Raw genomic sequence first — 24362 nt, 5'->3', positions numbered from 1 at the left:
GGATGCAAGCAACACTAATCTATACACTAAGTAACAGATTTAATCTTGAACTCTCATATTTTTATCATTACAGTTAATTTTAGAAACTTTAAATTGATTTTCTGACATTTCACACCGTTTAACCCGAGCTAAGCAGAGCTTAACCCGCGAAGCTGTCATGCAAAATTACAATCATTTGTCATAGTTGAGGAGCATTAAGTGTACACGACACACTGCTTTTTTGGGTTATGCAACACGATAAAATATCGTTCCGACACAGTGTGAATCGCGATCGTCTCGGTCGGACGGCGACGCGGCTCGCACGACGCGTGTAACCGTTAACTTGAACTATCTGATAATTCGACTGTGATATCATCTCGCTACGTCGTTATGTCGTCGAGTGGTGTCACGACATTCTCTGCGGCTATTTAATATTACTACACTCGAATATAACTCGTTGTACAGTTAAAAGTTTCACCAAGTTTCTTATCTCTATCGGGCGTATCTCGGAATTGCTACACTGGCAGTTGTCTCAAATAGAGTATGGAGAATAGAATAGTAACACAAGTTTTAGGTTTAGATGTAACGTTTATCAAATTATGAATAAAGTTGTTAGAAACAACCGTTGTGCTGAACTGCTGAGTGCGGAAGGCATCAAAGCGTTGCAAGATTTCTATTTCTATTTTTAGTTCAATTGTTTGGTGATTTGGGTTTTTTATTTCCACATTAGAGTATGCATGTCATATCAATGGCATTCTATTTCTGTTTTAAGAGTTCTGAATTTAGATCAATTAATTTTTATAATATAAACATGATATTCTTGGAAAGGAGAGGAAAACCTTAAGCTACTTTTCAGCTCATCCATCATTATACATCACACATCAATCATATCTGATAGAGCCCGAACTATCACACGGCCGCTAAACGACACTATTACAGCTCCCCACCGAACCATTAAAACAATCCCATTGATCCGGTAAACTGCGGCGCCAAATACCAACAGTCGCTGTAAAATTATTGGTTTATCATTAAAATGCACAAAATAGGGTTAATGGTTGAATCTCGCAAACGCGATTAACCTCGATATAGCAATGTGGGGGGGAGGTGTTGCCAAAAGCGCTCGCTTGTGAAATGTGCCCGCCGAGACTGGTTCGAACAAGAGACGAACAAAAAGTGCCCAGCGAGTAATGTTGGCGCCGGCGTCGCGGCCCACGCTATAGGATGTAGCGGATTGTGTAGGCAATATTATAAGTACTTCTTTGATTAAAAATGACGTTTTATGTTAAAAGTAAAACCTCTTCAACATAGCGTTTCACTATGTTTTGACTCTAACATAACTCTACATATCACTAACAAGCAAAGAACATAATCTACGTACATTATGGGTTGCGATTTATTTTTCATCCCTATTTTAGTGCTAACCTTAGGTAAGTTACGACCATCGTGGGGACCACCGTGGGGACCACCGTGGGGACCATCGTGTTATAATTCCTTATCAAGTTCAAAAAAATTATATAAAGTCGAAAAAACACAGAGATGTACAAAAAACGCTAAGAATTGAAAACCTAATATGTATTATATATGTACCATATTGAAACGTCATATTTGTGAAATGTCCATAATGTATAAGGTTTATGTTTAAATTATTTTGATAATAGAGTCAAGCACAATAAAAAATAAACGGTTATTACGGAATTGTATAATTTATATAATTTCGTATGCCTGAAAAAAAGGAATATGTGCTACTTATTTTAACTAAAATCAAAATCTCTTAAAGAAATAAAAGCTATTATATAAACAAACGCTGACTGCCTCTACAAAAGAATAACTTTTCATTTTTGGGATTTTACAGAATAACATAAGAACAACTTGTAAGTAGACTGTATACATTGACAAGTACACTAGTATTCTCAATTAAATGAAAATATTTCAATAAGCTTATGACATAGACCCTGATATGGTTATGATTAGCATACGCTGACATTTACACAAAACATAAAATGTGAAATATGCTCAGTCGCATCTAATTCTATTCGTATTGTCTTTATTTTTAATGTTGCAGCTCACACAATGCTGTTTGTGAATAAACAGCCGAGATATCTAAACACTTGCTAAGAATCGTTTAATAAACATTGCTACGTAAATAATACAATGATTGCTTGTTTTATAGCTACTATAGTGACCTGTCAACATTCAGTATACGATTGGAATTTATGGAGCTATAGGAACTCAATTATTATTATAGATACTATACTTAAAACACACTAAATAATAACTATAATATGTATTAGATATAGATTTCAGTTTACTGGAAGGAATTTATGTCTACTTATAATTAATTTTTGCTGCTTTCCATTGGGTATATAACGCGGGTATTAATCAGCAGAAGGGTCTGTACCAATAATTGCAAGTGACTTCCATGAGAGTCGAAAACGTAACCGAGCAGTTAGGCAACTCGTGGCAACGACTTCCAATCGCTTAGTGTCAAAGTGCAGTCTAGGGGCTCTAGGGCTGCCACGGCCGGCGTCGGATTATATAACTGCTTACTTTACTATGTTGTTACATTTCAGGTGTTTAAAGGCTCTATCTTAATATACCTATATGCATTACTAATGACATTCAGAATGTGCACATTATCGAACATGCTTGTTATTCCTATATTTTATTGGCACTAAAATATTTTAGAATAAAATAAGCGAATAAATAGCCCCATTTTTAAAGGAAAATATTCCTCTATGCCCTGTACGAACAGACAAAACTTAAATAGTATAAGCACTCTGACAAAATATTATAATACTCTCTTGAAACTTGCTGGCACATGACCTTCCTATTAAATGTGATCTCCGAGCAAGACACAAGTGCAGGATAGAAGATAATAAATAAAATGTTATATTACTTATATACATTGTGCATTACAGTAATTTATGTTATGGTTTCCGACTGGAGGTCGCCTAGCTTTCATGTTTGTTGTATAATATGGTTAACATTGATATTAATATCTTTACTTGATTTATTATTAAATACTTATTTTATTTAGTGGGCAACTTCAACACGATTTGATTCAATCATAAAATTCACTCTAACAGAACATAGATTTAAAAATTTGTATCGTAAATTAGTATAGCAATAGTCGTAGTTTTTGATCATTTTCTAGTGACATGTCTGTTTGTACATAATATTACGTAAATACCGATTGAACAGTGAAAGTAACCTATGGCTGTTATTAAAACTTTTTCGTTGATTAACTTTCACTCCACCAGCGTCACTTATCTACTGCTTCTGCTGAGAGCCACGAGCCGGACGAGCCATCATTAACGTTTATTTAAATTGAATACGCATACTCATGTCTTATTATTCTGATTAAATTGCGATTATTTCGGTGTATTTATTTTGTAGGTCAAATCTATTTACGTTTATAACTGTTTATTGACCTCTAAAGCCTACCCAACAAAACTTGACAGTCGACATAATATTATTATATCTTACGAATAGTAAAATAACAATTAATCATTTCTTTCATTATCATTTCTCATTTCATACGTCATAATATTATTACCTATCTCAGTTCACACACAACAGTTAACGAGCGCAATCACGTTAATTAAATTTAGTTAACATAACATAATTAATTTTAGTACATCATACAAACCCACAATAAATATTAATATTCTAAATATTATCATACACTAAATAGGAAAATTTATGGAAATCGTAAACAATAGGTAGTTATACTCCCACAAATTCGGATGTAAATTTAATAAACACGAAACCAATATTCACCGATATAATATAATCAGCATAAATCATTAATACAAAAAGAAATAATTACTGCTAGGGAAAATCGGAAGTCGAATGTTAGGTTTTTATGAAATAATTCATAATTGGATAAAAAAGTTAAATAAATAATTAATGTTTATTTTAATGTGCTTGAATAATATTTTTATAGCTATATCGGGAGTTCAACGAAGGTACCTAATTGTTAGTTATTATTTGCTATTAGTGCTCTAAAGTTCGTTCCTTTTCTACAAACGTAATGAAACGATTATCTAATTAAGAATATTATAATATTTTTCTATAATATAGAGTCATCTATAGAGTTTACTCTCCAAAACGGTTGGATCGATTTTGACTGGAATTTCACTGACAGATTGAACATATGATTAACTATTAAGATACATTAAAATTTAGAAAGTGAATATCATGTAATGCGGACAAAGCCGCGGGGGTAAGCTAGAGGAACTAGTGCAGTACCTACTGTTTTGTTTTTACCTTATTTGCATATGAGAAGGATATATTATAGCTACGTCGGGCGATAGTTTCTACACTTCAATTCATTATTATGAATCCAACTTTTTTTGGTACTTAATATTTTAATGTTCAAAATAGGATAAATGAATAAAATTAATATAGCGAAAATTGCCGTAATTTTGTTAAAGATAGGTAGTGCTCTACTATGATTACCGATACCATAGAGAGTCGCTGTGGGAAAAAAGGAGAGAGTATATTTTATACTCACACCAACTTCAGTAAAGATAAGGAAATAGGAGTTTCGGAAAATTTTGTAGAAGTTTTATATCAAAATGAAACCGCTGAGATTGCGTAGAGCTGAGTGCGTCAATTTAGTGATTATAGAACTAAGAAAATCATATTACGTACTATAATTTTTGAGATGCGATCTAACTTTGCTATTCGCATTATAGGACTCGTGTCTGCCATTTGTTCCCAAATATATTGTTTTGTAGAGATTTGTTTCACAGTGCGATCTTCCCTAACACAATCAGAGACAGCTTTTATATATTTTCCAATTCTCTCCGACCTTCGTGCATGGAATGGTTCTATCGAGAACAAGATCACAATTTGGAGGGCAACGGGTCAACTTTCGATGTAACTGTTCAAACGGACCAGAGGATTGCGTAGATCCAGGTTAATATCGCGAGCCTCGCGTGTCTAACTCGCAAGAAAGTTTTACGTGCCGAGTGTGTTCACATTTGAGAAAAACAACACATTTACGGTATATTTACTGTTTAGCAGCGGTATTGTATCCTCGAAATATTACTCTGTACAATATCTGATTAATAATGTGTACAGTAAGCATCGATAAAAAATTATTTGCCAATAAAATTGCAATTGTTAAATTCTATTTTTTTAATGTAATAGATAGAGTTCCAATCAAAGAGCAATTTAAACAAAAACTCGTCGTACTACATAATTGGTATTTTTTGTTGCATCTACCGGCAGCTTAGCGTGAAAAAGCCAACCAGAAATTGATGAAAACATTTGACCAAATATCTTCTTTCAGAATGGGAAAACTCAGCTAATATTCAGTTCCTAAATATTTATCTTAAAATAAAATGTAAACGGCCTTTCAGTAGACTCACCAATAGCTAAAAGCAGCGTAAGCGTCGCCGCAAGAATCATCACAGCGAGCTTATATCACTAAATAAATAAAAATAAGAAATTCCCCGTGCTTCGTGTCGAGCGCGCGCGCAAGCTTGGACCCGAGAGACGACTGGCTCTGCGCTGCGGCTCGCCGGCGCGCAACACTCGCCTCGACAACACCTCCGCTGTAGAAACAATAGCAGCAGCTGTACATCATACCCTATGTATTTTATGATTATGGTCTATAAAATGGTGATAAATATTGATATCCGATTCGAGAGAATATAATAATCTCAATCTAAACGTAATCTAAACAAATTATGTACTTTACGACAGCACGGTTTTTATAATCAGATCAAAAATTATTTGTAGTAAGTGGCGCTATACAATATAAAATAATGCTTTGCCTTTCAGCATAGGTACAAAATTCAAGAAAATTAATCGATAAAAAATTGATTTACATATTATGATGATATGACACAATTAGGTACCCACTTAGAAAACAAGATAAACAGATCAAATCGCTAGTGAACGAAAACAAAAAATGCTATTATAGTGTGCCTTCTTAGATTCTGTCCAAATAGGCTCTCGAAATAAAGTTGAAGCTTACTGGCTATCCCGTAACTTACTTATAGAGGTATGAATTGAGTGACCAATTCCAAGCTGCTTAAAAAATCAAATGTTTTTTTTTTGTTAAGTCTTATAAAATTATAATAATCCCTTTATATTCACAAAATTTAAAAAAAATAATAAGAGCGAGATATACTCAATAAATCGATTTCCAAATAATGAAAATTATGTGCTTGCTTACTATCGCTTGTCTTTATAGAGTTTTTAGAAGTTTTAATAAAAGGATAGTTTTTAGATATTTTATTAAAATAAAATGTTTGTAGATGTATAATAAATTCCCAGTAATAGCTTGATTACCGCAGAGCGCGTGTCACGGCCCGTATGTTCACGGCTTCACGCGCAAGCGGAGACGACACCTAGCGGCGCACTTACCGACGTAAACCCGAACTTTGTGACTCTACTTACCATTAGCTTTTATGTTATCGCTCCTCAGTATCCTGTGTAGTGTGTATGATGTCTTGATTCACTTGTCTTTCTATTTACCACTACTTCTTTTATTTTAAAAACACACTTTTATAAGTACCAAAGCGTACATAGATAAGAAACTTTTTTAATGTTAAATGATCTTATTTTATTACTAGCGATTACACTCGCAATCAATCCCACCGGCAAAAGCAAGTATTGCTATATATTTTCATGTAATATTCTGCGAATTCTCTACCTATTAGGCTATTAATTCAAATCCGTATTTATGTGGTTTTCCCGCAAAAGATTAACAAATATACATAGGTACGGAAAACATACAGACATACATACATTGTCATAAACTTTCACGTTTATATCAATAGTAAGTTAAGATTAACTGGGTAACCGGAAACCCACGCAATTTTATCACCTCTTAAAAAATAATGAATTGAATATTTTATCGCCTTACGTTTTAAACATAGCCAAATAGCATTACCACTGCTTGCGAAGAACTACACAAACTTGTAAATTAATTTAATTTAATGAATTTTCACCTACAAGATTCCAGTAAAAACTTGTTTGCGTACTTCGAAACATTATATATTTTGTATTATCTATATAACTTACATTGTTACTGCTGAATAATCATTAATAATGGTTTATAATATTATGTTTTATAAATTAACTAGTTCGCAAATACAATAATTTAATATTCCTAAAATCTCACATAATGAAAAACGAAATATGTAAAATATGTATATTTATTTATAACCAATGTTTGTGAACAACATTATGCATTCGATATAATACTAGTTAATGACTTAATACTTATTCAAAAACCGCGTCCCTCATTAATAATAATCGGTATTGAGTAAATAAAATAGATTAGGACCTATTTAATAAATATATAATTATGAAATTCAAATATTAGTAAAATATATTGTTATATCAACACCAACTCGATAAATAATTATTCCTTTTGTTTTCGTACAATTTCAAAGAATTGTATACATATTTCTTAAATTTTGCAACATACAATGATACAAATAAAATTCGAAAACTTGATTAAGTGGCCTACACCACCGAAACTAGCGCCACCGAACATTTTATTTTTTTACTCCTTAACCAGATCAAATTTAAAAAATCTAGCTCGGTACTTTGCTAGTATATTACTTGTAGTATTTTTGGTATTACTTTTCACTATTCTAACTGTTCATTATTCTAGAGAACTTTTGATTACCGCCAAAAGTGGCCACTTTTGGCGGTAATCAAAAGTTCTCCTAATTGACCGAATGCAAAATAATGAAAAGTAATACCAAAAATACTACACGTAATATACTAGCAAAGTACCGAGCTAGATTTTTTAAATTTGGTCTGGTTTAGGAGTAAAAAAATAAAATGTTGGGGGGCGCTAGTTTCGGTGGTGTAGTCGCCTTAAGTTGTTATTAATGAAAAAAGTAATTAAAATCTTTTTATCAGAATCAGTATTCGATAATTTTATCTACTATTTACTACTATAATAAGTGCTTGTTATGCTGGCAACCTAAAATACAGCCTTCAAATCAAATGGTTTTCAATGACACATTTGAGTAAAAGTGAAAGTACATTAGCTGTGATTGGCTGTTTTACACTTTATATCTTAAGTAGCCAATAGCGAGCAAAGCCTTCACTGCGGCCAATTCATAACTGAGAATCTGCTCGTTCGAAATGACATGTCAAGTTGTGAAGTAACCGGAAGTAAACGCGTTTCTAAACAATAAACTTTTACAAATGATAAGTGATTTTTAATGTTTAATAAAAAATATTTTTGTACATTAGTGTCGCATTATTATGTATAGAATATGTTTTATTTTTCTCGTGTTCATTGCGCAAGGTAAATAAGTTATTTAAAAAGTGTATGTTACTTTCTCTTTTATTATATTGTTACAACGTGAACTAAATAATACTTTTTATAATATAAAATTTCAGATTGTTCATCCCAAGATGAAGATGAAGGTCCGTATAAAGGCAAACACATAGGAAAACTTAATTCTTATCACCACCAGGTAAATAACATCTTATTAGATTCTTATTTTGACCAAGGTCTGCATGTATTTAAAAACATAAAAAGTTTAACCGCCGCTCTCAAAAGATTTCAACGCGCTATGCTCTGCATTATTAGAAAACACAACCACAGACAAATTTTAGGAATTTATTAAATTATGCCAACTTACAATAAATGACCTTAAAAAGAGAAACTGGTTTCCTCAGTTTTAAGGAAACACAAAGATATAATATCTCAATAATATTAACAATTATATCGTTGAATACTTCAGATATTTCTTAAAATTATTATATTATAAGTAGTGTAAATAGCAACTTCACTTTGTTATGACTCAGAGTTCATTTATGTCCACATAGGTTGCATCAATTCTATTATTTTTATTTATTAAATATTGTGATGTCATTACATTATTTTAAAAATATATTCAATATATTATACAATAATTAAATGCTTTGTGTTTCTTATTATTTAAAATTACAATTAATTAAGAGATTAATAAAACTGCAGCAATGTCATTTGTGATTCCAAGAAATATTAAATGAAGAAATTAGCTAATTAATTATTAAGAACAATTTTCAACTTTTTAGCATAATAATGAGAACTAAGATTAAGAATTTATTTGCGAATTCTAACTTTTTTGTTCAATGTAGCTGCAATAACACATAGTTCTTAGTTGGGATTTATATCACATTCCAACAATAAAATAAAATAAATTATTTTGCAATCCTCTTGGTTTATGATTTTCAAAATTCAAATTAAATTGCAATAGGTATATTGATATTCATAGAATGTTCCTTGCAGGTGTCAGGTGACGTGTATGCAGTGGACGACTGGACGCTGCTGCTGGTAGACTTCAACTATGATGGAACGGGAGATGACACTTTCTTCTGGGCTGGGGATTCAGGTCGACCGGGGCCACTCGGCTTCATTGTGCCTGATCAGCATGGCAAGTGAGTGTATTTCCAGTTTATTTAATTGTTTTATGAATTCATAACATTTGCCTGTCACAGTAGAATAAAAGAACATTATATTTTTATACAATATTATGTTTATTGATATTTTTGGTTTCTCTACATTATTTTATTGAGTAATTATTTGTACTGACATTCCATGTTAAATCAAATTCACATCTCTTATTTTAAATATTTTGAAATGTATGCACCCGACTGTGTTTTATAAATGTATATAGGTAAAATAAGCACAAACTACAGCAGTATCAACAAGTGTGTGTGGTATATTTGCAGGACGAACATCCTGGAGCGGTACAACAACGAGGAGATCCGGCTGAAGCTGCCGGACGGCAAGCGCGTGTCGCGCATCACGTGGTTCGCGGTGTACGACCTGGCGTCGCAGAGCGCGTTCGGCGACGTGTACGTGCCCGAGGAGTTCGCCGCGCCCGCGCCGCGCGCGCTCACGCCGCTCACGCCGAGCCCCAACGCGCAGAGCCGCGTCTCCAGCAAGCCCGTAGTCGTCGAGGACGCCTCCACCATCCTGTATGTTTATGTCTTTCTAACCCTAGCTTACATTTATTATTTTATTTGTATGTAAAATAATATACAAATAAAATAATAAAGAAGAAGAAAAAGACATAAATTTTATTTCATTATTTATATTCTTCTAAGAAAAAGACATAAATTTTATTACATTATTTATATTTATGACGACGCGGTTGGTGCAGTGGTAAAGTAACTGCCTACTGAGCCGACGGTCCCGGGTTCGATCCCCGGTCAGGGCAAATATTTGTGTGATGAACTCAATTATTTGTTCTTGGGTCTGGGTGTTATTATCTATATATGTATTTATTAAATATTATATTTATCGTCGCCTAGTACCCACAACACAAGCCTTAATTGAGCTTACTGTGGGACTAGGTCGATTTGTGTAATAATGTCCTATAATATTTATTATTATTATTTTATTTATTTATTTATACAACTGCATTTTTATATCCCAGCATCCCAGAGTTCCATTTCCAAGCGGGGACGGACGAAGTGTACTTCTGGATGGGCGTCGGGCCGCAGCCCTCCGCGCGCGGCACCATCATGCCTGACGAGGATGGATAGTGAGTATTGAAATAAGTATTGTAAAAAAAAAATCTTTTGAAACTTTGCATTTTTTATTACTTTAAAAATCCAATCACAGCTACTTCATTTTTTTCCACTCCTAACATATACAATTTTCTTAACTGTACGCCATCCTGTAACACTGGGTATTGCACTGTTTTACCTCACGTGTATGATTAACAATGAACTAGTTTTATCTATCGTGTTTGGATAGTGTGCGCGTAGTAAGCAAGGTGCGTGTGGTTGCAGCCTGGAGCCGCTGCGCACGTACGTGGGCGCGGACGTGCGGCTGCGGCTGGCGGGCGGGCGCACGGTGTTCGACATCGACTGGGTGGCGCTGTGGGAGCCGCGCGCCGGCGCCGCGCTGGCGGCCGTGCTGCTGCCCCCAGCGCTCAGCGTGCCGCCCGCCGCGCAGCGCCTGCACCCGCACCGGTCGGTCGCCGAGACACGTGGAAAAAGATAACTCCATGAAACAAATTTTATACATATCTACATAGAGTTATACAGATAAGTATATTATTATTTTTATTTTGCATAGCTATAATATAAATTATTATGAATTGCAGGTCCCAATTGCCACACTGCAAGCAGCTGCATCGAGACTTACAGGTGTCATGGGAGGTGTTCGGTAACCAGATCACTATCCAGCTCGCCGGCATGGTAAAATACTAATTTACTTATTAAAATATTGCAATTCAATTTCCGATATTTCCCTATTAAATGTTTTATCTTTACTTAATAGTATTTAAACAACTCCTTGTTATATTTTTTACTACTTGTATTACAAAAAGTGACATAACAGTCTCTCACCTACAACCTTAAATATTTCAATTATGACTCACCCAACAGTTAGCAAATCCCGAGGTAAAATACGACTACGTGAATTATTATCTTTAAGCGTACTATTAGTCTCATTTTCATTAAAATAACCAAGATAAAGCAAGGGTCCCGAGCTAGCCCCTTGCGGCACCCCACCCTGTAACCGAACACTCGAACAGATCGGCGCCAACGAGTACATGGCGTTCGGCATCTCGGGGTCGGACAGCCGCTCGCAGATGGAGGGCGCGGACGTGGCGGTGGCCAGCTTCGACGCGGCGCTGCAGCGCGGCGACGCGCCCGACTACAACATCACCGACCTCGCGCCCGTATGTCGCTCTGCATTGCCGAGCCTACTCTTTAATAATTCTAACTTATTATTGTAGATATCGGTTACGATTTCTTTTCTGGCTGCTTCAGCATTTTCACGAACTTTTAAATCTATTAACTTTTTACGCTTTTTACGGCAATTTTACAAACTTCAAATCACAGTAATGTTAAATTGTATTAAATGTTTGGCATCTTTACTTCGAACTTTCTTATGGTAACGAATTACCATCATTAGATATGATTATTATGTGCAATTGTGTCGGTCCGGTGTAATGTGTGTGTGTGCGCAGTGCGTGCAGGTGCTGGGGCGGTGGCGCGGCGTGTGCCGGGACGCGCGGCTCGGCGGCAGCGACGCCAACCAGGTGTTCAGCGCCGCGCGCGACGACGGGCTCACCGTCGTGTCCTTCCGCCGGCAGCTGCAGCCCTGTCAGTGAAAAAAAAATATATCATCGTAAAAAACAATAGCAGAATAACAGTTAATATTTTTTTTGCGTCTAGAATTGTGTTTTGTGTACCAATTTTTTATATATATATAATGATAATAATATTGGGAAATGAATTAAAGACAGTTGCGTTTTTTTTCGTTGTATTAAAAAAAACAACATTTAAAGCCTTTAATCCATAAAAAAAAAGTTGACAATCAGAGAAATCAGAAAATACAGAGAATACAGAGCCTCAATGTCACTTTAAATGTCAAACACACACGTCACAACACACAACAGATAATAAATAGCACAGAAAAAACAAATGTATTCTTTACATCTCCCCCCTTTGGAGAGAACAATCAAAATGATTGTTCGATTAGGAGCTAGCCATTACTGGAGATAATTTTGTAACATGGTAGAAGTTTGACTCCGTCTTCTTATGTCCAACATCAACTTCATAGATTGAATTTGAAATTTTTCTTAGGATTTTGTATGGTCCAATCCTTAATTCATCCATTTTTTTCCTATTCAGCCGGTTTCCGTTTTCTACATATACACTATCACCCACTTCAAATTTATATTCTTCTCTATGTAGATCATATATTTTTTTATTATAGTTGTGAGATTTTATTGAATTTTCAAATGCTATTTTCCTGTCTCTTTTGAGATCTTCTACTGTTCCTCTTGATTTCAATTCTGGTGGTAAAATATCCATTTTCTCTCCTTCCAAAAGATATTTTGGTGTGAACTTAGTAACTGTATGCTCTGTTTCATTATATTTTTCTACACATTTTTGTGCAATAGTCGTCCATGCAGTCTTCTTGTCCCCTTCGTTTATTTTACACCTTATCCTATTTATTAAAGTTTGGTTTAACCTTTCATTAAGTCCATTTGAAAATGGTGCGTCCACAGCAGTGAATACCATTGTTATGTTTTTCTTTTTCAGGAAGTCTTTAAATTCTTTGGAATTTATGCCAGGATATTGGTCTGTTAATACCATACCAATTTGATTGCTTTGTGTCACATTTTTTATCAACTTGATGAAATCATTGGAGTTTTGATTTCTTGATGTCAAAATATAAGCATATCGTGTAAAATGATCAACCAGGAGATGTAGGTATTTTTTTGTGGACCTTGATCCTCCGAAACCTCCAATGGTATCGATTGACATAATTTCAAATGGGTGTGTTGCTGGGCCTAAGTGGGACATTAACCCAAATTTTGTCTTCCTTCTTGATTTGTTTTTTATACAAATGTCACATTGTTCACAAATTTTCTTAATGTTTGCGATGATATTCTTTGCTGTATAGAAAGGGGTTATTTTATTTATCATTTGGGTTATCCCAATGTGGCAGTAAGTATTGTGGACATCTCTAATTAATGTTTTGCTAAATGCTTCTGATAGTATAATTTTTTTCCTGTTTTTATTCTTTTTGTAATAAATGTTATTCTCTAGTATAAATTTTGATTTTTCATCTTGTAGATTTAGATTTGTGTCTTGGTCCTGTTTTATATCTTTTATGTTTATTAAGTTAACAACTTTTAAAAAATCTTCTGTATTGTCATTAGTTTCTAAGACTGGATTTCTGCTTAAACAGTCAGCTTCTTGATTTGACAGTCCCGGGTTATATTTTATCTTAAAATTGTATTGGGATAAATAATATGTCAAATCACCCAGCTCCTCATCAGTCCTAGACTTGATGTTCATATTTTCTAATGGTTTATGATCTGAATATACTACAAATTCTTTATTCATAAGCCAGTGCTGCCAGTATTTTACAGCTTCCTTTATTGCTAAGCATTCCAAAAATATAGCCTTCTTTTTCTTTTGCGTCTCTGTCAATTTTTTTGAAAAGTAAGCTACAGGTTTATTTATTCCGTTTTCATCTTCCTGTTTTAACACAGCTCCCACTCCTTTAATACTAGCATCAGTGTAAATTTTTATTGGTTGTTCTGGGTCAAATATTTTTAGAATTGGTTTTGAGCATAGTAATTCTTTTATTTTATCAAATGATTCCTGGCAATCTTTGGTCCATAGAAATTTTACATCTTTCCGTAGTAAATTGTGTAATGGATCCAGAATAATTGCATTATGTGGCACAAATTTATGATAAAAGTTTACTTTTCCAAGGAACTGGCGTATATTTTTTCTTGTTTCTGGAATGGGGAAGTTTCTGACAGCTGTTAAATAATCTTTGAGAGGTCTAACTGAATTCTTTTCTATTATGTGTCCCAAATATTTGGCATGATTGTTTGCAAAAGTGCATTTCGAGAATTTCAGTCTAAATCCTTCCGTTTGTATTGCCTCCAGCAGTTTTGATATATGTGTTATGTGGTCACTGAAATTTTTTGAAAAAATTAAAATATCATCGATAAAATTTACTGCAAAATCTGATAGTTTGTATTTTCTTATTATGTTTGTCAATATTCTTTGGAAAATCGCCGGAGCTGTCTTTAAACCAAATGGGAGACATGTCCACTGGAAATGGCCTTCTTGCGTGACAAATGCCGTCTTATATCTGTCTTGAACCTTCAAAGGAATGGACCAAAACGCTGAATTTATATCAAAAGTAGAATAAAACTCACAGTTTACAGTCTTCACCATCAAGTCTTCAATCAAAGGAAAAGGCTGTGATTGAGGGATAACAATTTTATTCAATTCCCGGAAATCTATACACAGTCTCGATCTTTTCCCATCTTCTTTTTTATATGCCAGGGTCACCGGAGCAGCAAAAGGGCTATATGATTCCTCGATTAAATTGTTTTTCAATAGTTTTGATATTTGATTTTCAATTTCTTTTCTATCTTCCATTGAGCATCTGTATGGGCGCTTGTAGCAATATTTATCTACTGTCAAGTCAATCTGAGCTTCATAATCTCGTACAGTACCAACGTCGTATTTGTCCTTGGCAAAGACTGATTTGTATTTCTCTATAAGTTTATCAATTTCAGTTTGTTTACATAAGTCGAGGTGGTTTACTGAAATTTCAAATTCACTGAAGTTTATATGTTCATTGAAATTAATTTCGCATCTGTTTTTATGGTTCATGTTTTTTTTTGGTACCTCAGAGCATAGAGAAATATCTTGTTGGTTTTTGTCACCTAGTACATCAGGAATTTCGTCATTCATTGAATTGAAAATATCCATTAGGGAGCCTTCATTTTTGTTATTCTCTTTATTTTGAACATTATTCTCGTTTTTTTTTTCAAAATTACGTTGTATGATATTCAATTTTTCATCTTGGAGTAATCTAAATTTTTTTATACAATCCAAACCAATGAGAAAATCATAGTGAAAATTTTCATTATCTATAACAAAAACATTCATTTTACTTTCAATATTATATATTTTTATTTTTAGTGTTACCATACCTTTTGTTTTCTTCTCACCATTAATAGTTTTCAAGTTTGCAGTTTGCTTATAAAGTATGTCTTCTTCTTTTTCATGTATTTTCAATAATTTTGCATTAATTAAAGATACATTTGAACCAGAATCATAAATTGCGGTAACTTTTAAAGTATCATTTAATAACAACTTTACTTTTATTAATGGTGGTATTTCTAGTTTTTTGGATTCTCCTTATTAAGTTCAATTTCTAATTCCGAGTTATTTACACTTTTCACCATTGCCTTTTGGTTTTTAACATTGAACCAGCAGGTTTCCTCGGGGTGAAAACGTTTCACTTTTTTCTCAGTAGCACAAATTTGGCAGGGTTTCTTTTCTTCATATTTTTTTGTTTTTATGTCAGAGTATGTGTGGTATTTTTTTTCATATTTGTTCCTCGCAACAAGATGTTCTAATTTCCCTATCTCGTTGTAGAGGTCTTCGGTTTCTTGTAATGTCTCTCGGTCAATTTTATCACTAAGGCTATTAGGCAGGCCTGCGGCTATAAGGTCTATAAGAGTACCAGTATCAATCGTCTTCCTCACCTCTAATAACAATTTTTCTTTTTTTAATGCGTACTCAAGCAATGAACCTGTTTGGTATTTAAATCCAAGAGCATATCTGATTGGCGACCAACCTTTGTTTCCAAATGTTTCACAAAAGTTTTTTTCCCATTTAATCCACTCTGATTCTATTGTTAATTTTATTAACATACAACTGTACCAATTCACACTAGGATATTCTAAAAACTGTTTTAAAATTTCAATTTTTTTTCTGTCTTCATTAATATGAAAGCGTTCACATTCTTTGTTGAAATCCTTAATCCATTGGTAAGCATTTGTATTTCTACCAGTGAATTTTTCAATCACAAAATCCTTTGCAATTTTCCCCAAGTTTTGAGTTTCAGATTTTTTTTGCTTTTCTTCAAGTAATTTCTCTAATAATTTCTCTAATGTTTCATTTGAGCTTCTAGTGAAAGATTCTTGATCATTTATGTTTTCCTTAATCTCTTCAAGATAAAAATCATTAAACTGTATATTTTGTTCTTCATCTAAATAAGTCTTTGATATTTCCTCAGTTAAAGTTATCCATATTTTCCTTGTCTGATGTCTTTTATTCAATGTTTTTCTTATCTTGGCATAGTTTGATGTATTTGTTATAACTTTATGTAAACTTGCATTTTGATAGTCGGCCGGTATGGCAAAAGTTTTACCATCAGGTGTTCCTATTGAGGTTATGCAAATCACGTTCGATTTTCCATCTGGTGCTGTTTTCACACAAAAATCAAATCTTAACTTCTCCATACTTCGTGAAATATTTGCAGAAAATGTTGTTTTATAATGATAATAATATTGGGAAATGAATTAAAGACAGTTGCGTTTTTTTTCGTTGTATTAAAAAAAACAACATTTAAAGCCTTTAATCCATAAAAAAAAAGTTGACAATCAGAGAAATCAGAAAATACAGAGAATACAGAGCCTCAATGTCACTTTAAATGTCAAACACACACGTCACAACACACAACAGATAATAAATAGCACAGAAAAAACAAATGTATTCTTTACATATATTTGTTACATAGGATAGCCAACAATTGTTAACACTAAATATAAACATACAAAGAGAATATCCAGTGCAACAATTAATTATAGGCTAAGCACACGCCATTAAAAAAACGGTTATGAACATAAAAAATAACACATAGCTACAAAAAATAACGTTTGACAATTTTCAAGTAAATATATTATGATTTTACAAATTTAAAATATATTTTAGATAGAAGTATTAAAACAATGTGTGTACAAAGTGCGTATTTGTGTGCAGCGGAGGAGATGGACCGCGAGTGGCGCACGGACCGCGCGATGTTCGTGGTGTGGGCGGTGGGGCCGCTGGACCACGTGCGCGAGCCCGCCTTCCACCGCCTGTGGCCGCGCGCCGACGTGCAGCTCGTGCTCGCCTCCGCCGCCCACTCCGACTGCGTGCCCTTCTCCATGTGAGCCGCGCCGACCTCATATTCAAATATTGCTTATATTCATACTGATAATGAAGAGATCTCGTACACGTTATCAATAAATACTAATAACGACAATTGATATAATTATACAATATACTAATATAGTATATAAAATAGGGGTGCATCCGATACCGATACCGATATATCGGCGATACTTCGGGTTAGCCGATATATCGGTATCGACGATATTTTTGCACCCGGCACCCGGCACCCATGTACCCGGGTTTACCCGGTTTCGTAAAACCCGGGTAAACTGGGGTTTTTTGATGATCTTGAGAACCGGGTCTGAATAATATGAAACCCGGTTCTCCCGGTTACGACCAAAATATTAAAATATTATTTATATTTTGCTGCATTATTTTAACAAATTTATTCTATCTGGCAACGTCATACTCACGTGCATCGTGAATTTTCGTGCCACGCCTCAAGCGTGGCTCTGATTGGTTATCTAACCTTAGATGCTATAGGTTTCCTAGTTAGTTGTATTACCAAAAAAAAAAAAAATTGGCTTCGAAAATGACAAAAATTAGGCTACAGAAATATTTTTATTAGATTTGTCGTGAATTTGAAAAGCTGTTTCACATAATGATCCAGTCATGTTTTTGTTTTTGGTATCAAGCTGAAATTTATATCGAATACTCAAGTCTACGGTCCCTTGATGCTGTGAAAAAGTCAAACTCACAAGCCAACGCATCAAAAGATACAGCCGTAAATGCTGAAAATTTTCGCAAATATCAACATTTACATGGAACTCAAAACCTACAGGGTACTTCTCATGAACACAGAGCCTTGAAATTTGGTAAAAGTAACGTCTTATAACACAGATAAAGGAAAAAATGCTAGAAACATAAATTTTTAAGTTACAACATTATAAAAAAAATAGGTTTGTTCATAATTTAAACTTTAAAATGTAAGAAAAGGTATACAAAGTATTCTATCCTACTAATATTATAAATGCGAAAGTTTGTGAGGATGTGTATGTGTGTGTTTTACTCTATCACACAAATACTACTGAACCGATTACAATGAAATTTAGCACACAGAAGGTAACTTGGATTAACACATAGGATTGGTTTTATCCAATGATATTATATGTTTTATCCCGGAAATCCCAAGAGAACAGGAACTATGCGGGTTTTTCTTTGCGGGCAAAGCTGCGGGCGGAAAGCTAGTAAATTATATGAAACAAAAGTTATTATTGTGTTTAGTTGCCATATTTCTTGGTTCTCCTAAGTCCTATCCCCTATTCGCTTTATTCACATTTAGAATTATAGATGGCTACAAAATGCATAGAGCATTTTATTTATAAATTTTTCACACCTAAGCCTATAAACTCAGTACTTGCTATCAGCCCAGGTCGGATCGCGTTGGCAAATGATGTTAATTTCAAGTTTTGACGGGAGATAATGTGGCGGGAGGTAAAGTGACGTAAGTTAAAGTGACGAGAGTTAAAGTGACGCGAGTGAAAGTGGCGGGAGTTAAAGTGAAAGTTAGTTAAAATTATTTCGATATAGGGAATAGATACTAAGGAAAACTTTAAATGTAGTTTAAAATAACGCATGACAAAAGTGACGGGTGGTAGTGACGGAAGTTAAAGCGACGGGAATTAAAGTGGCGGGAGGTAAAGTGACGGGAGGTAAAGTTAAAGTCAAAATTATTTCGATTTAGGGAATAATACGTATAGGTAATAAAGGTAAACTTTAAATGTAGTTTAAAATAACGAATGACAAAAGTGACGGGAGGTAAAGTGACGGGACTTAATGTGGCGGGAGGTAAAGTGACGCCAGTTAAAGTGACGCGAGTTAAAGTGGCGGGAGTTAAAGTGACGCAAGTTTAAGTGACGGGAGTTAAAGTTAAAGTGAAAGTTTCAAAATTATTTCGATTTAGGGAATAGAAACATATAGATAATAAAAAAAAAAAATCATTTATTTGGAAACAATACATAAATACAAAACAAATTAGACACGACGATCGCCTCAACTAGGAACATTCCTGTGCTAGAGACGATAGACGCCTTCCTCTCCAGACTTAGCCAGTATTGTTTAGTTAACTTACATACTAGTAGACTTTACATATTAAAAAAAAATAAAGGGAAACTTTAAATATAGTTTAAAATAACGAATGACAAAAGTGACGGGAGGTAAAATGACGGGAATTAATGTGGCGGGAGGTAAAGTGACGAGTTGTGAGTGTGTTGTTTTATACCCAAACTTGAAAGAAATTGCGCAAAAGTACTTTAGTTTCCAAATGAGTTCTGTTGCATCTGAGAGACTATTTTCAAGATATTCAAACAGACTTGCGATATCGCCTTTCTCCGCAAAACTTAAGATTACTTTGTTTTTTAAACAAAAATCTAATCAATTTTAATTTTAATTACTAAAATTTTTAATTGCCTTATTATTAACCTATGTCTCTACTTTTTATATTAATAAAAGGAAAATCTGACTTTTGATTTATTTATCATACCTTCATTTTTTAATTCACAATAAGCGTATTGGTATCGTATCGGCGAAAAGGCGTATCGATGCATCCCTAATATAAAATAATGTGTACCACTGTGCCACTACCATCACTCATATTTTTGTCGCAGGTCGAGCGAGAAGCCGGCGGCGGGCTGGGAGCGCGCGGCGCTGTTCGACCCGGCGCTGCGCGTGTTCGACGTGCGGCTCGGGCCGGCGGGCGGCGCGCGCGGCCTGGCGGCCCGCCGGCCCGCCGCGCCCGCCGACGCGCTGTACGTGAACGGGCAGCTGGCGCCCGACCTGCAGCTGCGGCGCGGGCTCACGTACACGTTCCGCGTGCGCGCGGGCGCCGACCCGCACTCGGCCACGCTGTACCACCCGCTGCTGCTGACGAGCGAGCCGCACGGCGGGCTGGAGCGGCTGGCGGACGGCGAGCAGCGGCCGGCGCGCGTGCTGGCCGGCGTGCGGCACACGCGCCGCGGCCGCCTGGCGCCCGCCGCCGCCGGCCCGCTGTGCCGCGGGGAGCACGACCTCGGTGAGCGAGCGGCGCTCTGCTGAGTGCTGAAAGACATGGATATATTCACGTTAAATAAATAAGTAAAAAAGATTGGCAAATTATTCTGTTATAAAAAACAACCTAACCGATGATAAGCCGCATGCCAAATAATATATTAACTCGATCTAATAAAATAATTTTAAAAGAGTCGAATCATTCATAATGCTTTCTTAAAAACGTCATTGGCATTGACACGTGTAATGTGTACGCATGTGCCCCTCGCAGGCGCGGACCGGCGGCGCGACGCGTGGGAGTCGTTCCGCGCGTTCAACCGCTCGCTGCGCTGGGGCTGCGCGCGCGGGGCGCCGGCCGAGCTCACCGTCACGCCCAACTCCACCTGGCCCGACCTCGTCTACTACCACTCCTTCATGCACTTCGGTAGCCTACGCTGTTTAAGACTGTTTTCGAGCTAGATTAACTGGATTATTAAATACTAGCTATGCTCCGCGGTTTTAGCCGCAGTGCTCCGCTCCCATTGGTCTCGGCGATATGATGTTATAGCTTATAGCCTTCCTCGATAAATGGGCTATCATCTATTACTGAAAGACAAATCGGACCAGTAGTTCCCGATATTAGCGCGTTCAAACAAACAAACTCTTCAGCTTTATAATATTAAAGTATAGAGATAACAAAGATATGTATATACATATCTATATAATATAATAGAAATATATAATAGAATTAATCTATATCAAATAATATTATTTGATATAGATTTCTATTTTTAATACGTCGCTCGGGTTCGACTCCCGCACTGAGACAAGTTTTCTTTGTAATGTGTGAATGCAGTTTTTGTCGACTCTGACCATTCCCTGACCACTAGGTCAGGGAACGTTAGGAGCTATCCTAAGGAATCATCCTCGTATATCACTATCCCATACTACCTAATATCTTAACTAGTTATAATATACATGATTTCATAAGTGAATATTTTGTACGTTGCAGACATGGGCGGGCGCATCTTCGTAGTGGACCGGCACCGCCGCAACATCGCGCGCTCGCACGCACACACGCACGCGCACGCACGCACGCACACACTCGCGCTCTCGTTGGCGCTCGCGCTTGTGTGCGTGCGCTCAGCTCAGTGAATACATATACATATCAATTGTGAACACTCTAGTACGGGGGTCGGCTGCGGACTGACTGACAAAAATAAGAATAACGATTGATATTGAAACCCAATAAAAAAAACTCCACTCTTACGCTATATTGTGACTCGCAGGGAAAGTCAGCCGATGCTCGATTTTATGCTTACCATTTTTGACGATTGTATTACATTGTAGATTTATTTTAATATTTGATAGGTTATTATAATATAATGTTATCGATCAATTTGTAAAAAATGTGCCTTATAAACGCGTGCTACCCCTTGTTGGTCTGTGCATAGATTTATTTTTATATTTGGTCTAGTTATATTGTCTACTTCAACATCACTGCCAATCATGTAACTTTATTATTGCGAAAAATTGTGTGCTTGTAATTTGATACATTTCTGTGAGAAAGATGAGATCTCCCTCTAACGTTTTTATATTTTGTATTTTTATATTTATTAAAAATAAAACGATATATATAACATTAAATATTTATTTTATTTTGTCACTTCCCCACAGTAAACCCTACAAATATTATAAATCCGAAGTTTGCTTACATATCTTAATATATATAAATCTTGTGTCATAATGTTTGTCCTCAATGGACTCCTAAACCACTTAACCGATTATAATAAAATTCGCACACCATGTGCAGTTTGATCCAACTTGAGAGATAGGATAGTTTAAATCTCAAATCGTTTAAAGCGGGCGAAGCCGCGGGCGGTAAGCTAGTTCTCTAATATATATAAATCTCGTGTCACAATGTTTGTCCTCAATGGACTCCTAAACCACTTAACCGATTATAATAAAATTCGCACACCATGTGCAGTTCGATCCAACTTGAGAGATAGGATAGTTTAAATCTCAAATCGTTTTAGAGAAAGCGGGCGAAGCCGCGGGCGGTAAGCTAGTTTATTTATAAAGGTACTAGGTATGCTTGATACTAAAATCAACTTAACAACTGACGATGAGATACTGTTTTAATAACTTAAGCGGTATGCATTTGAGTAAGCAACAAATAAATAAATAAGACCCGAATATCGCTTAATAATAAAATACAGATTGAGCGTACCAAAAGTGGGTTGTGATTAATATATTTTAGATATTTAAATTTTAACTGAGCCACTTGAAAAATACCTACCAGAAAACATTGTTTCATTGCATTACCCTAAAATTTTATTAGCTTAAGTATAGTGTTCCTAGTTATTAGATAAAATTAAAAAAAATAGCCTCACTTTGCTCATGTAACTACTCTGTCCGTATGTGTTATAGTATTTTTCAAAGTGATTTTTTCTATTCGAAACACTTCATTTAATAAGCCGCTCAGTAAGCTGCTCATTTTGTATGAAACCCAAATTAATGTTTGTTAGTCGATGTTCTTTTCATCGGTCGCAGTCAGTCCTTTACTTAGTAATTCTAAAACCCCAATTTATTATTCTTATATACTTACTACCCTTTTATAATTAAGCAACGGTAAATAAGATAGCTCCTCATGAAAAATTCGTCTTTTTTACCACACCAACTAAATAATTTAAACATATTCATCAAGTAAAAATCAAAAATTATTAAAGAATTTAATTTGTTCTTTTGATCAATAATTATACATTGCCACCATTGCCAGCCAAGGATTTTAGCTTTTGCAGCTCAAAAAGATCGTACAAGATCTTCAAAATAATTTATAATTCAAGCTTTAATAAAAATGTTTGTAATACTAATATGGCAAATGCAGAAGTTCAACATCAGTCAACCTCGACTGCTTTAGATAAACTCAGATGAATTATCTCACTGTTCTGCCCTAGCGTGGCCCTTGTCGCGTTGCCCGCGTTGATTGTGACTATCAGTAATTTACAATGCAATAGGTACATTGCATTGATTTTTAATTTTTAAAAGCGAAAATGTCTAAGAGAATTCTGTTTAATTAGCACCCATCAAAATCGGTCCCATCGCTACTAGATAAATAATTATTAATTAGTAGTAGCAATGAGACAGATTTTTTAATCCCCATATAAAACTCTTTGATCAAGCTATAGATGTACTTTCAATATTGCCAATTATTATTGCATGTGCAATCGGCATGATAGGCTTTCTTAGTAAAATCTGATTGAATTCCCATTTCTTCGACAAGTACAGTGTAGTACAGTGTAGTGTGGCATGTGCAATGACAAATGAATTATAGGTAGTTCTTTAATTCAGTCTGGCATTCAGGCAACAGCGAGTTTCAGTCGTGTACTGTTTATGAAGATATTCATCTAGGCTCTATTTATACTATAATACAAATATTTAGAGACTTTTTGTCTGTAGCTTTTTATCTATTTTACTCAGTCAATAGTATGTGAAGGTGACTTTATGGGAATTTAGACAATAAGAAATTCAATCTTTGTCAATGATAGTTTCTTTTTTTTTGAAAAATAAAACGATTTACATAATATTAAGAAATATCATTTTATTATATTAATCGCCAACTTTTGGACGTAAATATTACAATACAGGGGTTTTATCTATACATATACAACTAATGTAGCATTGTACTACAATGAGTCAATCTAACTAATAATTTACAATTTTACTAAGGTCTAATAAAAATAGTACATACATATGAATAACCATGCAATTATAACAACTTTTTACTTAAAATAAATAGAAACATAATTCTGATGCCTTACAAACATGCTTTAAATGTCTTACCAGGTACAGAATACATTGTAAAGTGATTAAAACTAGTATATTTGTAGAGAGATTAAGGATACGGTTTCCCACAATTTTAAGAAACTAACGAAATACAAATA

At 34.9% G+C, this 24362-nt stretch overlaps 2 protein-coding genes across 3 annotated transcripts in view; one reads left to right on the top strand and one right to left on the bottom strand.

The window, feature by feature from the left end:
* The window catches only part of LOC123702706 (protein Skeletor, isoforms B/C), a 58777-nt gene extending 53276 nt beyond the window's left edge, over positions 1–5501 (bottom strand). The window contains exon 1 of one of the 2 annotated variants that reach the window (XM_045650493.1): positions 5358–5501. In XM_045650493.1, the coding sequence (XP_045506449.1) occupies positions 5358–5397 (40 nt within the window). In that variant the 5' untranslated portion in view covers positions 5398–5501. The remainder of the gene's footprint in view (positions 1–5357) is intronic. The other variant, XM_045650491.1, reaches the window with a different exon arrangement.
* Positions 5502–8070: 2569 nt separating this feature from the next.
* LOC123702750 (protein Skeletor, isoforms B/C) lies at positions 8071–22065 on the top strand. The gene is made up of 13 exons (XM_045650535.1): positions 8071–8266; positions 8362–8438; positions 9239–9387; positions 9682–9930; positions 10392–10499; positions 10750–10932; positions 11067–11160; positions 11499–11645; positions 11937–12072; positions 17281–17449; positions 20061–20464; positions 20711–20863; positions 21431–22065. The coding sequence occupies exons 1-13, from the start codon at positions 8224–8226 to the stop codon at positions 21571–21573; spliced, it is 2055 nt and encodes a 684-aa protein (XP_045506491.1). The 5' UTR covers positions 8071–8223; the 3' UTR covers positions 21574–22065.
* Positions 22066–24362: the final 2297 nt, after the last annotated feature.

The sequence above is a fragment of the Colias croceus genome, chromosome 24, assembly GCF_905220415.1.
Source record: "Colias croceus chromosome 24, ilColCroc2.1".
Lineage (NCBI taxonomy): Eukaryota > Metazoa > Arthropoda > Insecta > Lepidoptera > Pieridae > Colias > Colias croceus.
Note: the sequence above shows the minus strand (reverse complement) of the source record. Positions and strands in the feature narration are given on the sequence as shown.